The sequence below is a fragment of the Gymnoscopelus microlampas genome (genome assembly GCF_963454915.1).
Source record: "Gymnoscopelus microlampas genome assembly, chromosome: 13".
Taxonomy (NCBI): domain Eukaryota; kingdom Metazoa; phylum Chordata; class Actinopteri; order Myctophiformes; family Myctophidae; genus Gymnoscopelus; species Gymnoscopelus microlampas.
Window position 1 is genome coordinate 48,378,450 of NC_139950.1, and position 12,326 is coordinate 48,390,775.

The 12,326-nt window shown below is 41.7% G+C and overlaps 1 protein-coding gene across 1 annotated transcript in view; it reads left to right on the forward strand.

Annotated features, from left to right (window-relative positions):
- arfgef3 (ARFGEF family member 3) overlaps positions 1–12,326 on the forward strand; it is an 88,286-nt gene that overhangs the window by 18,844 nt on the left and 57,116 nt on the right. Inside the window, exons 9-13 of the mRNA XM_084076174.1 lie at positions 75–179; positions 307–431; positions 4,851–5,113; positions 8,846–8,958; positions 11,283–11,415. Of these exons, the coding sequence (XP_083932300.1) occupies positions 75–179; positions 307–431; positions 4,851–5,113; positions 8,846–8,958; positions 11,283–11,415 (739 nt within the window). The remainder of the gene's footprint in view (positions 1–74; positions 180–306; positions 432–4,850; positions 5,114–8,845; positions 8,959–11,282; positions 11,416–12,326) is intronic.

Below are 12,326 nucleotides of genomic sequence, written 5' to 3' on the forward strand. Positions count from 1 at the left end.
TGTGTGTGTGTGTGTGTGTGTGTGTGTGTGTGTGTGTGTGTGTGCGTGTGCGTGTGCGTGTGTGCGTGTGGCAGTGATAATCAGCTCCTACAGCTCCTCTATCTGGAATGTATTCTGTCTATGCTGAGCAGCTGTCCTCCCACAATGCACCTGTCCAGAGCCTTCACTGACCTTATATGGTAATACGTTCTCTTCTTTCTTTCTTTCTTTCTTTCTTTCTTTCTTTCTTTCTTTCTTTCTTTCTTTCTTTCTTTCTTTCTTTTTTTCTTTCCATCCATTAAACATACAGTGTTTCCTCTCAAACAGGAAGCAGCTGTGTCCGTCCCTGGTGGTGCTCATGGGAAACCCCGTCAATGACAAAACCATCAGCTCCCACCACGGCCACACGGGGGCGATGGAGAGAGAACGGCGCACCAGCGCATACAGTCCAGGTGGGCACAGAGTGAAAGTGAATGACTCTCTGTGTACATTGTAGATTCTGTAGGTTATAATAATTACAGTCTGGTGTTTGCCTCTTTCTTAAAGGAGAATTTTTACCTTGATTTGAGGTTGTTAAGTCATGATGAGAGTCGATCTCCCCGTGATGAACCCCTAGTTCACAACGAGCTATGCCCTCCAGTCTCCAGAATGGCGGACGGAAGTATCGCGAGACGAGATTTAAAACGTGATTTCTGTAAAACAGATATGTAAACAACAATGGCGGCACCCATGTAGCAATAGCATAGCGGTGACATCAGATGGACCACACGCTACATAGACCCTCCAGAAAAATGTGATTATGCGATCGCAGAATTTACCGCATAATCAGCAAAATGGCGCATAATTATGCGGGGGTAACGTTATGCATTTTTTTCTAAAAGGCTGCATTGCATCGCATAATATGCTCATTGCATCCCCTAATATGCGCATCGCATCCCATAATATGCGCATCACATCTCATAATATGCGCATCGCATCGCATAATATGCGCATCACATCTCATAATATGCGCATCACAACGCATAATATGCGCATCACATCTCATAATATGCACATCACATCTCATAATATGCGCATCGCATCGCATAATATGCGCATCACATCTCATAATATGCGCATCGCATCCCATAATATGCGCATCACATCTCATAATATGCGCATCACATCTCATAATATGCGCATCACAACGCATAATATGCGCATCACATCCCCTAATATGCGCATCGCATCCCATAATATGCGCATCGCATCCCATAATATGCGCATCACATCTCATAATATGCGCATCACATCTCATAATATGCGCATCACAACGCATAATATGCGCATCACATCTCATAATATGCGCATCGCATCGCATAATATGCGCATCACATCTCATAAGGGGCGGCCATAGCTGAGTGGTTAGTGAGCCCGCCTAGGGAGCCAGAGGCCCTGGTTGCCCCAGGTTCGATTCCAGGCCATATCAGCATATGTGTCGATGAAATGAAATTTGTCCCTGAGCAAGACTCTTAACCCCTAATTGCTCACAGGTTCTCATTGGAAACAAGACCGCAAGGACTTTCATGAACAACCTGTTAAAAGGAATTATCCTTATCCTTATAATATGCGCATCACATCTCATAATATGCGCATCGCATCCCATAATATGCGCATCACATCTCATAATATGCGCATCACATCTCATAATATGCGCATCACAACGCATAATATGCGCATCACATCTCATAATATGCGCATCGCATCCCCTAATATGCGCATCGCATCCCATAATATGCGCATCGCATCCCATAATATGCGCATCACATCTCATAATATGCGCATCACATCTCATAATATGCGCATCACAACGCATAATATGCGCATCACATCTCATAATATGCGCATCGCATCGCATAATATGCGCATCACATCTCATAATATAATATGCGCATCACATCTCATAATATAATATGCGCATCGCATCGCATAATATGCGCATCGCATCTCATAATATGCGCATCACATCTCATAATATGCGCATCGCATCTCATAATATGCGCATCGCATCTCATAATATGCGCATCGCATCTCATAATATGCGCATCGCATCTCATAATATGCGCATCGCATCTCATAATATGCGCATCGCATCTCATAATATGCGCATCACATCTCATAATATGCGCATCGCATCGCATAATATGCGCATCACATCTCATAATATGCGCATCACAACGCATAATATGCGCATCACATCTCATAATATGCGCATCACATCTCATAATATGCGCATCGCATCGCATAATATGCGCATCACATCTCATAATATGCGCATCGCATCCCATAATATGCGCATCACATCTCATAATATGCGCATCACATCTCATAATATGCGCATCACAACGCATAATATGCGCATCACATCCCCTAATATGCGCATCGCATCCCATAATATGCGCATCGCATCCCATAATATGCGCATCACATCTCATAATATGCGCATCACATCTCATAATATGCGCATCACAACGCATAATATGCGCATCACAACGCATAATATGCGCATCACATCCCCTAATATGCGCATCGCATCCCATAATATGCGCATCGCATCCCATAATATGCGCATCACATCTCATAATATGCGCATCGCATCCCATAATATGCGCATCACATCTCATAATATGCGCATCACATCTCATAATATGCGCATCACAACGCATAATATGCGCATCACATCTCATAATATGCGCATCGCATCCCCTAATATGCGCATCGCATCCCATAATATGCGCATCGCATCCCATAATATGCGCATCACATCTCATAATATGCGCATCACATCTCATAATATGCGCATCACAACGCATAATATGCGCATCACATCTCATAATATGCGCATCGCATCGCATAATATGCGCATCACATCTCATAATATAATATGCGCATCACATCTCATAATATAATATGCGCATCGCATCGCATAATATGCGCATCGCATCTCATAATATGCGCATCACATCTCATAATATGCGCATCGCATCTCATAATATGCGCATCGCATCTCATAATATGCGCATCGCATCTCATAATATGCGCATCGCATCTCATAATATGCGCATCGCATCTCATAATATGCGCATCGCATCTCATAATATGCGCATCACATCTCATAATATGCGCATCACATCTCATAATATGCGCATCGCATCGCATAATATGCGCATCACATCTCATAATATGCGCATCACAACGCATAATATGCGCATCACATCTCATAATATGCGCATCACATCTCATAATATGCGCATCGCATCGCATAATATGCGCATCACATCTCATAATATGCGCATCGCATCCCATAATATGCGCATCACATCTCATAATATGCGCATCACATCTCATAATATGCGCATCACAACGCATAATATGCGCATCACATCCCCTAATATGCGCATCGCATCCCATAATATGCGCATCGCATCCCATAATATGCGCATCACATCTCATAATATGCGCATCACATCTCATAATATGCGCATCACAACGCATAATATGCGCATCACATCTCATAATATGCGCATCGCATCGCATAATATGCGCATCACATCTCATAAGGGGCGGCCATAGCTGAGTGGTTAGTGAGCCCGCCTAGGGAGCCAGAGGCCCTGGTTGCCCCAGGTTCGATTCCAGGCCATATCAGCATATGTGTCGATGAAATGAAATTTGTCCCTGAGCAAGACTCTTAACCCCTAATTGCTCACAGGTTCTCATTGGAAACAAGACCGCAAGGACTTTCATGAACAACCTGTTAAAAGGAATTATCCTTATCCTTATAATATGCGCATCACATCTCATAATATGCGCATCGCATCCCATAATATGCGCATCACATCTCATAATATGCGCATCACATCTCATAATATGCGCATCACAACGCATAATATGCGCATCACATCTCATAATATGCGCATCGCATCCCCTAATATGCGCATCGCATCCCATAATATGCGCATCGCATCCCATAATATGCGCATCACATCTCATAATATGCGCATCACATCTCATAATATGCGCATCACAACGCATAATATGCGCATCACATCTCATAATATGCGCATCGCATCGCATAATATGCGCATCACATCTCATAATATAATATGCGCATCACATCTCATAATATAATATGCGCATCGCATCGCATAATATGCGCATCGCATCTCATAATATGCGCATCGCATCTCATAATATGCGCATCGCATCTCATAATATGCGCATCGCATCTCATAATATGCGCATCGCATCTCATAATATGCGCATCGCATCTCATAATATGCGCATCGCATCTCATAATATGCGCATCGCATCTCATAATATGCGCATCACATCTCATAATATGCGCATCACATCTCATAATATGCGCATCGCATCGCATAATATGCGCATCACATCTCATAATATGCGCATCGCATCGCATATTTCGCATTTTTCGCAACTTTTCGCATATTGCATATTTCGCATATTGCTTATTTCGCATTTCCGCATATTTCGCAACTTCCCGCAATTTCACTTTATAAAATTGCAAAACCCCCCCGCTTATTTCATCGCAAAATCTTCGTTGCGTTTTTCTGGAGGGTCTAACTACTACAGATATATACAAGAAACAATTATTTCTGGAGAACTTAGCTTGTTATGAACTGGGGGTCCAGGATCACTCTCATCATGACTTCACAACCTCAAATCAAGGTAGGAAGGGCAAAAATTCTCCTTTGTTTACTGTTGAGTGAAAAAACAATGTTGCACATTAAGCTAATCATCTGGGGACCCCCTGTTTTGTAACCGCTGGTTTACAGTTTTAATGTAACTGTTGATGTAAAACATTTCCCCAGGTCTCAGCCAGGACGTGGATTCTTCTTCTTCTTCCTCTACTACCACGGGAGTGTCCGACCAGGGCCGGGGGTCGGGTTGCTCCTCCAGCGCCCCCGCCAGGTCGGCGGCGGTAGTGCGGACCGTGTGCTACGTGGCGGCAGAGCTGGTCCGCCTGGTGGGCTGTGTGGACTCCATGAAACCCGTCCTCCAGTCCCTCTACCACCGCATACTGCTGTACCCCCCACCCCAACACCGCACCGAGGCCATACGCATCATGAAGGAGGTAGGTACCAGGGTTGTTTTCGTCAACTAAAACTATGATGAAAAATGTTCGTCGACTACCTTTTTTTCACTGACGAAAACGAAATAAAAACGAATCAAAAGTAAGCTACCATGACCAAAACTAAGACTAAATATAATTGACAATTTTGTCAACAAATAAAAACTAGACTAAAATGTTAGTGAGGGACGAGTGGAGACGAGATCCAGTAGAACTAAAAGACAAGTCAATTTATGTTTGGTTGCGCTCTGGTGTTGCACTCTGAAAATAGCCGCGTTGTGAGCTTGTAGATCGGCTATTTTCAGCGTGCAACCAAGTGTAAAATCAGCCATTACATATTGGAGAGTCAATCGTCTGTGCTTATGATTAGTATGTATCGACCTCCAAAGTGCAGCAAAGCCTTATTTCTAACAGAAATATCAGAACTTTTATCTATCTGTTCCACTAATTATGACAGAACTCTGATTACTGGAGATGCTAATTTGTATGTTGACATTGTTTCAGATGTTGTGGCTATGGGTTTCCTACAGTTACTGCACAATTTTGACTTTATTCAACATGTTGTTGGGCCAACACATAAACATGGCCACACCCTGGACTTGGTGATCACTAAAGGTTTGAATATCACTGTTGACAGTATTATTGATAAGCCCGAACTAACAGACCACTATTTATTGTGTTTAATATAACTGTCTTTGATCTAAGGAAAAACAATACAGAATATACTATAAAAAAACGTTTTTTTAGCTCATCTGCAGCAAACGAGTTTCCTCGTCATCTGGCGTGTGTGCAGGTGCCCACCCTACTTGATGCTCCCTCAGTGAATGATATGGTTCAACATTTTAATCTCAAATTAGAGTCAGCTCTCGACATAGTGGCTCCTATGAAAACTAAAAAGAAACTTAATTCTAGAGTAACACCCTGGATCAACGAGCACATGCGCTCACTCAAGAAAGAATGTCGTAGAGCTGAGCGAATTTGGAGAAAAAACAAACTCACTGTCCACCTAGAGATTTTTAAGAAGTCAACAGTGGCCTATAACAAAGCACTGCGATTGGCAAGGCAAGCATATTTTTCAGGCATTATCAATGACAACAAGCAAAATGCCAGAGTCTTATTCTCTACCATTGAACATCTCTTAAACCCCCCCCAGGCTTACAAGGAGTCGCTCCCTGCTTCTAAAGCTAAGTGTGATGAGTTTGCGTCCTTTTTTGCAAACAAAATTTTTAGCATTCGAGCTGGTATTATGAATGCTGCTGCTAGCACTGCAAATGCTGCAAATGGTGCATGGTGCAAAAACGTAGATCACTCCAGAGGAAGTCTATTATCTTTCTGCACAATTAATGAAGAGGAACTCCGTAAAACTATATCACAGATGACATCATCATCTTGTTCACTGGATGCAATACCCACCCCGTTTCTCAAAGGGGTTTTAGACAGCGTGATTGGAGATATCCTAAGAATTGTAAACAGCTCTCTACTTTCAGGCGTCTTTCCAGACTCACTGAAAACGGCTGTAGTCAGGCCGTTACTCAAGAAACACAACCTTGATCCATTGGTGCTGGGTAATTATAGACCAATCTCTAATCTGCCATTTCTGGGAAAGGTCTTAGAAAAAACTATCTTTCATCAACTGGATGTGTTCCTACAGAACAATAAGGTTCATAACAAATTCCAATCTGGCTTCAGGAAAGGTCATAGCACAGAAACAGCACTTGTAAAAGTAATTAATGATCTTAGGGTGTCCGCTGACAACAAAAATATATCTGTTCTCCTACTCCTTGACTTAACCGCTGCTTTTGACACGATTGATCACAAAATTCTACTACAACGCATGGAGTACTGGATTGGTTTGTCAGGCACAGCCTTGTCTTGGTTTTACTCTTACCTAACAGGCAGAAGCTATTTTGTCAGCCTAGCTAATTTTGACTCAGACAAACATGACATCTGTTCTGGTATTCCACAGGGCTCAATTCTGGGTCCCTTATTGTTCTCCCTGTATATACTACCACTGGGAGAACTCATCGCCGATCACGGAGTGAACTTCCATTTCTATGCTGATGATACCCAGCTGTATCTTTCGGTAGCTCCAGACGACCCCTGCGCTCTAGACCCATTGTTGACCTGTCTGTCCAGTATAAAATGCTGGATGAGTGAGAACTTTCTTAAGCTAAATGAGGATAAAACAGAAATTCTCATAATTGGCTCCAGTGAGCAGAGAGAATTAATAATAAGTAGACTTGGTAACCTGGCTGTAGAAAGTAACACCACAGTAAAGAACCTGGGGGTTATTATCGACTCTGAATTGAATTTTAATGCACACATTAATCATGTCACCAAGATTGCTTTCTTTCATCTTAGAAATATTGCGCGAATTAGAGACTATTTGTCGTTAGACGACGCAAAAACGCTGATCCACGCTTTTGTTTTCTCTCGGCTTGATTACTGCAATGCACTCTACTCTGGCCTGCCTAAGAAAACAACTGACAGATTACAACTTGTTCAAAATGCGGCAGCCAGAATTTTAACTAAAACTAGAATGAGAGAACATATCACTCCAGTACTAGCTTCACTACACTGGCTCCCGGTTGTTTTTAGGATTGATTTTAAAATTCTTTTAATAGTTTATAAAGCTCTAAATGGTCTGGCACCTTCCTACCTCTATGACTGCCTAGAGAGACATGATCCAAACCGGACCCTCAGGTCTTCAAGTGCTGACCTACTCGAGGTGCCTAAAATGACATATAAAAAATACGGTGAAGCAGCATTCTGCTTTTACGGACCAACAGTGTGGAATAAACTCCCATTACACCTAAAACAGGCAGCCTCTGTCGATAGCTTTAAAGCACAGCTCAAGACCTATTTCTTCACTCTTGCTTTTAGCTGACTCTTTGGTTGATTTTTAAGTCCTCACTGTATTGCCTATTTTAATGTTTTATGCTTTTGCTTTTATTTTATTTTATTTTTTGTTTGCTTTATTGTTAAATTGGTTGTAACTGTAACTGTATTCTTGCTCTGTAAAGCACTTTGCGCTGCATTTCATGTCATGAAAGGTGCTATACAAATAAATAAAATAAAAATAAATAAATAAATTACGACGACATCAAGGCACCGCCAAAATACATTTTAGTCGACTAAATCAACTGTAGATTTAGTCGACTATAACCTTATGATGTTTAGTCGACTAAATCAATAGTAAAACATTTCAGGTGACTAAAATATGACTAAAAGTAAATGGAATTTGATTAAAATTGAATAAAAAACTGCTGTCAAAATCAACACTGGTAGGTTCCCCCACCCCAACACCATACCCCTAACTACCCCTTCCCCCCCGGCGCTCACTTGAGAAGCTCTCAGAATGTGGCCCGTGTGTTGAAATAGCACATCAATATATGTGTTTTTTTTTATGTTTCGGCCATTTTTAACCCCAAGCCTGAAGCCTGAGTGGTACTTAGTTGCACACCGGTGTCTACAAGCTTACAACGCATCATCACATGCTGCAACCCGTTGGGCTTGTAGATCTGTTATTGTTGGTGCAAGACACAGGCACACAACGAGTACAAATCCAGTTCAACTTCAACTTCAACCCTGAGCCCTAATACGTGTGTGTGTGTGTGTGTGTGTGTGTGTGTGTGTGTGTGTGTGTGTGTGTGTGTGTGTGTGTGTGTGTGTGTGTGTGTGTGTGTGTGTGTGTGTGTGTGTGTGTGTGTGTGTGTGTGTGTGCGTGTGTGTTAGATCCTGGCCAGTCCTCAGAGGTTGTTTGATCTGGTGGGACCGTGTGCCTCTGAGCCTGACAACAGGAAACGCTCCTTCTCCAGGAGGAAGTCTCACCTGGACCTGCTCAAACTGTACGTCAACTTTACATCTGACAACGTAATACAGTCATAACTAGAGCTCTGTTATCCATAGCTGCGGTCTGTCATCCATAGCAGCGGTCTGTCATCCATAGCAGCGGTCTGTCATCCATAGCAACGGGTCTGTTCTTAATAGCAACGGTCTGGTATTCATAGCAACAGGTCTGTTCTCTTCTCAACCCCAGCATCCATATTCTGGGGGGAACATTAGCCAATAATAGCAGATCTACATTGTGAGATTGTACATCAACTATTTTTGACGAAGGCACTTGGTGTAGACGGAAGAAGTGGTCTAAGTACAGTTATAACTCACAGTCCAGTTCTCTAAGATAACAGGGGTTTAAGAGGTTAATAGCAGCAGTCTGTTATCCATGTTTTTTATTGCTTTAACAGCAATAAAAACTACTAATTAGGGGTGTGCCAATATATCGTCCCGTGATATATCGCGATACGTTTTCGTGACGATATGTATCGTTTTGGCGTTTAAAAATGAATAATAATAACAATAATAATAATATTATTTTCATTCATGAATTAAAATAATTATATCTGTTATTTTTATCAGATGTCCGATAAATTGAAATCATTCCGGACGCGGTTTTGGCCATTTTGAATCCTAACCCTGAAGCCTGAGTTGTACTTAGTTGCACACATATATCGTTAGGGATGGAGCTCGAAAACCGGGTCCATTATATACCCGGGCATGAATTTATCGAGACCCGGTTTTCGATAAGCTTTAGGCTTGTCGAGCCTGTTATCGAGTGTAGCGACCCATGACGTCATGTCTAAACTATCAAAACAAGAGGCGATCAAGAAATAAATGTAATCACCCACGCTGGCACAAACATGTTGGTCTAAAAGTGTATTGATAGCTGCAAGTTGTGCCAAACAGCGCTGTCCGTCCCTCAGTCTATCGTTGCCGAAAATGGCAGATCTACAAGCTCACAACGTGGTGCGAACAGACGCAGTGTGAGCTTGGAGATCGGCCATGTTTGGTGCGTGACACCGTCGTACGATGAAGTATACATTGCGCTTTTAAAGTGACAGTACACACATTAACCGTTTCTTCAATATTATTTTCCAAAAGTAAAAAGGTCACTTGCCTTCTATCTGTTAGAAAAGTACTGTATTTGAATGCCCTAGTAAAATGTAGTGCACGTGATATATTTTGGTTAAAACAAAGAAAAAAGAATAGAAAAAATAACTATGCATTTTTTGTTTATAAAAAGTTGAAGAGACATGGAGATTTTATAGTAATTATTACAGTACTATTCATAATATAAAGCCATTTAAAGGACAACTTTGTTTTTTTACAACCAATGTTTATGTTTTAGATTGTAATTAAAGTAAATAAAAGATGAGTGTTAAAATTTTTAAATTTACTGCTTTCTATAGTTTTAGCAATTTTCACAATCTTTTTTTACAGTGTTTTCACAGTGGGCGGGGGCATTCTGTCCGGTGGCTAAATATGCATTTTTTTAACACATTAACCCGGCGTTTTCTTTATTATTATTTACAGTAGCTCTTCTAGCCCCCAATAACTCACATCTGGCCATCTCAGACAGCCGGACCTTTTTTATTGTGTAAAAAAGGCATATTTAGCCACCGGACAGAATGCCCCCGCCCACTGTAAAAAATATCGCAAAAAATGCTAAAACTATAGAAAGCAGTAAATGAAAAAAAAATTACACTCATCATTTATTTACTTTAATTACAAGCTAAAATATAAACCTTGGTTGTAAAAAAACAAAGTTGTCCTTTAACACTTATTGCACATTATATGAATGGTTGTTTTAATGATAGGCAAAAATATTTTTAACTTTTGTCATCTTCATTTAATTTTAGATAGTGGTCAGCCACAAACTCACTGTCACAACTGGCCAATAAAAAAAGATACCGGTTCTGTTCAGAATTTTTCGCCTCACGTCTTTTTTCTTAACAATAGAAAAAGATCGATAGTGGGCTCGATAAAAGCTCGGTTCGATAAGCAGGTTCGATAAGGTGCTCATTATCAATAAAAATTAACGAGCTCCATCCCTATATATCGTATCGATATCGTGAGCCCAATATTGTGTATCGTATCGTGAAATATCGGCACCCCTACTACTAATACTAATATGAATAGGTTACTTTAGCGCTATGTATACTCTTAGTTGCTTGTTTTAGAAGAGAATGCACTTAATGCTTCTGGTGATTAGTAGTTTCGTTCCCTACTTGAATGCACTTATTCTAAGTCGTTTTGGATAAAAGCGTCTGCTAAATGACTGTAATGTAATGTAATGTAATGTAATGTAATGTAATGTAATGTCCTCTCTCAGGGTGATGGATGGGATGACAGAGGCCTGTCTTAAAGGAGGTGTAGAGGCCTGTTATTCCTCTGTCTCCTGTGCTTGTGCTCTGCTGGCAGCTCTGGATGAGCTGTCCCAGGGGAGAGGTCTGCAGGCTGAGCAGGTGGGTTCACACACACACACACACACACACACACACGCACACGCACGCGCACGCGCACACACACACACACACACACACACACACACACACACACACACACACACACACACACACACACACACACGCGCGCTCTTTTAAGGACCACTTATATGAAGCGGGGTCAAAAATGGGTGAAGTTGTCAAAGGGCCAATTCACTTGTAGATCTGTTATTTTTGGTGCTTGACACAGGAATGCAACCATACTGGTATAGATCTGGTATAACTCCCAACCCTCTAAATGTCTAATCCTAACCCTTACCTGAGTCTTTTCTTATTCTTTTATTTATTTATTTTTACCATAAAACAACCATTTCTCTTTTATAGGCGTTTTTCTGCTGCTGTCATTTTTAACACATTTGGTGCCAGCATTTTATAATAACAGATTACGTTCGGTGCCAGAAATCTCACCGTTGAGCTGCACAGCGCTGTTTAAGCTGTAGATTCCACGACGTGCATTCCATGTAGAAAAAAAAGCATGCCTCCATTTTGCCCGATGGTCCTGGCTAACACCTGGAACGATCTCTTATGCGAGTAACAATGGCGGAGCGATCGTGCATACAAAATGAGTCGTTTTCCCCAGCGTAAAAAGTTTCGGAGTTATAGGGGTTTTAGAGAAGGAGAAGCGGATGGGTGCCTTTTTTTTTTGACACGATGAACCATCTGGCCTATCCTTCTCAGAATCACCACGGGTGATCCCGGAACTGCTCCAGCCCCTCCCGTGTGGAAAAAAACAACGACAAAAAAATGACACCAAACACGGTTCAGACCGTGTTCGGCACCAATGCTCTACTCTGTGAAAACACGGTTCAGACCGTGTTCGCTCTGTGTTCGCTTCGTGCGTGCGTGCGTGCGTGCGTGCGTGCGTGCGCGCG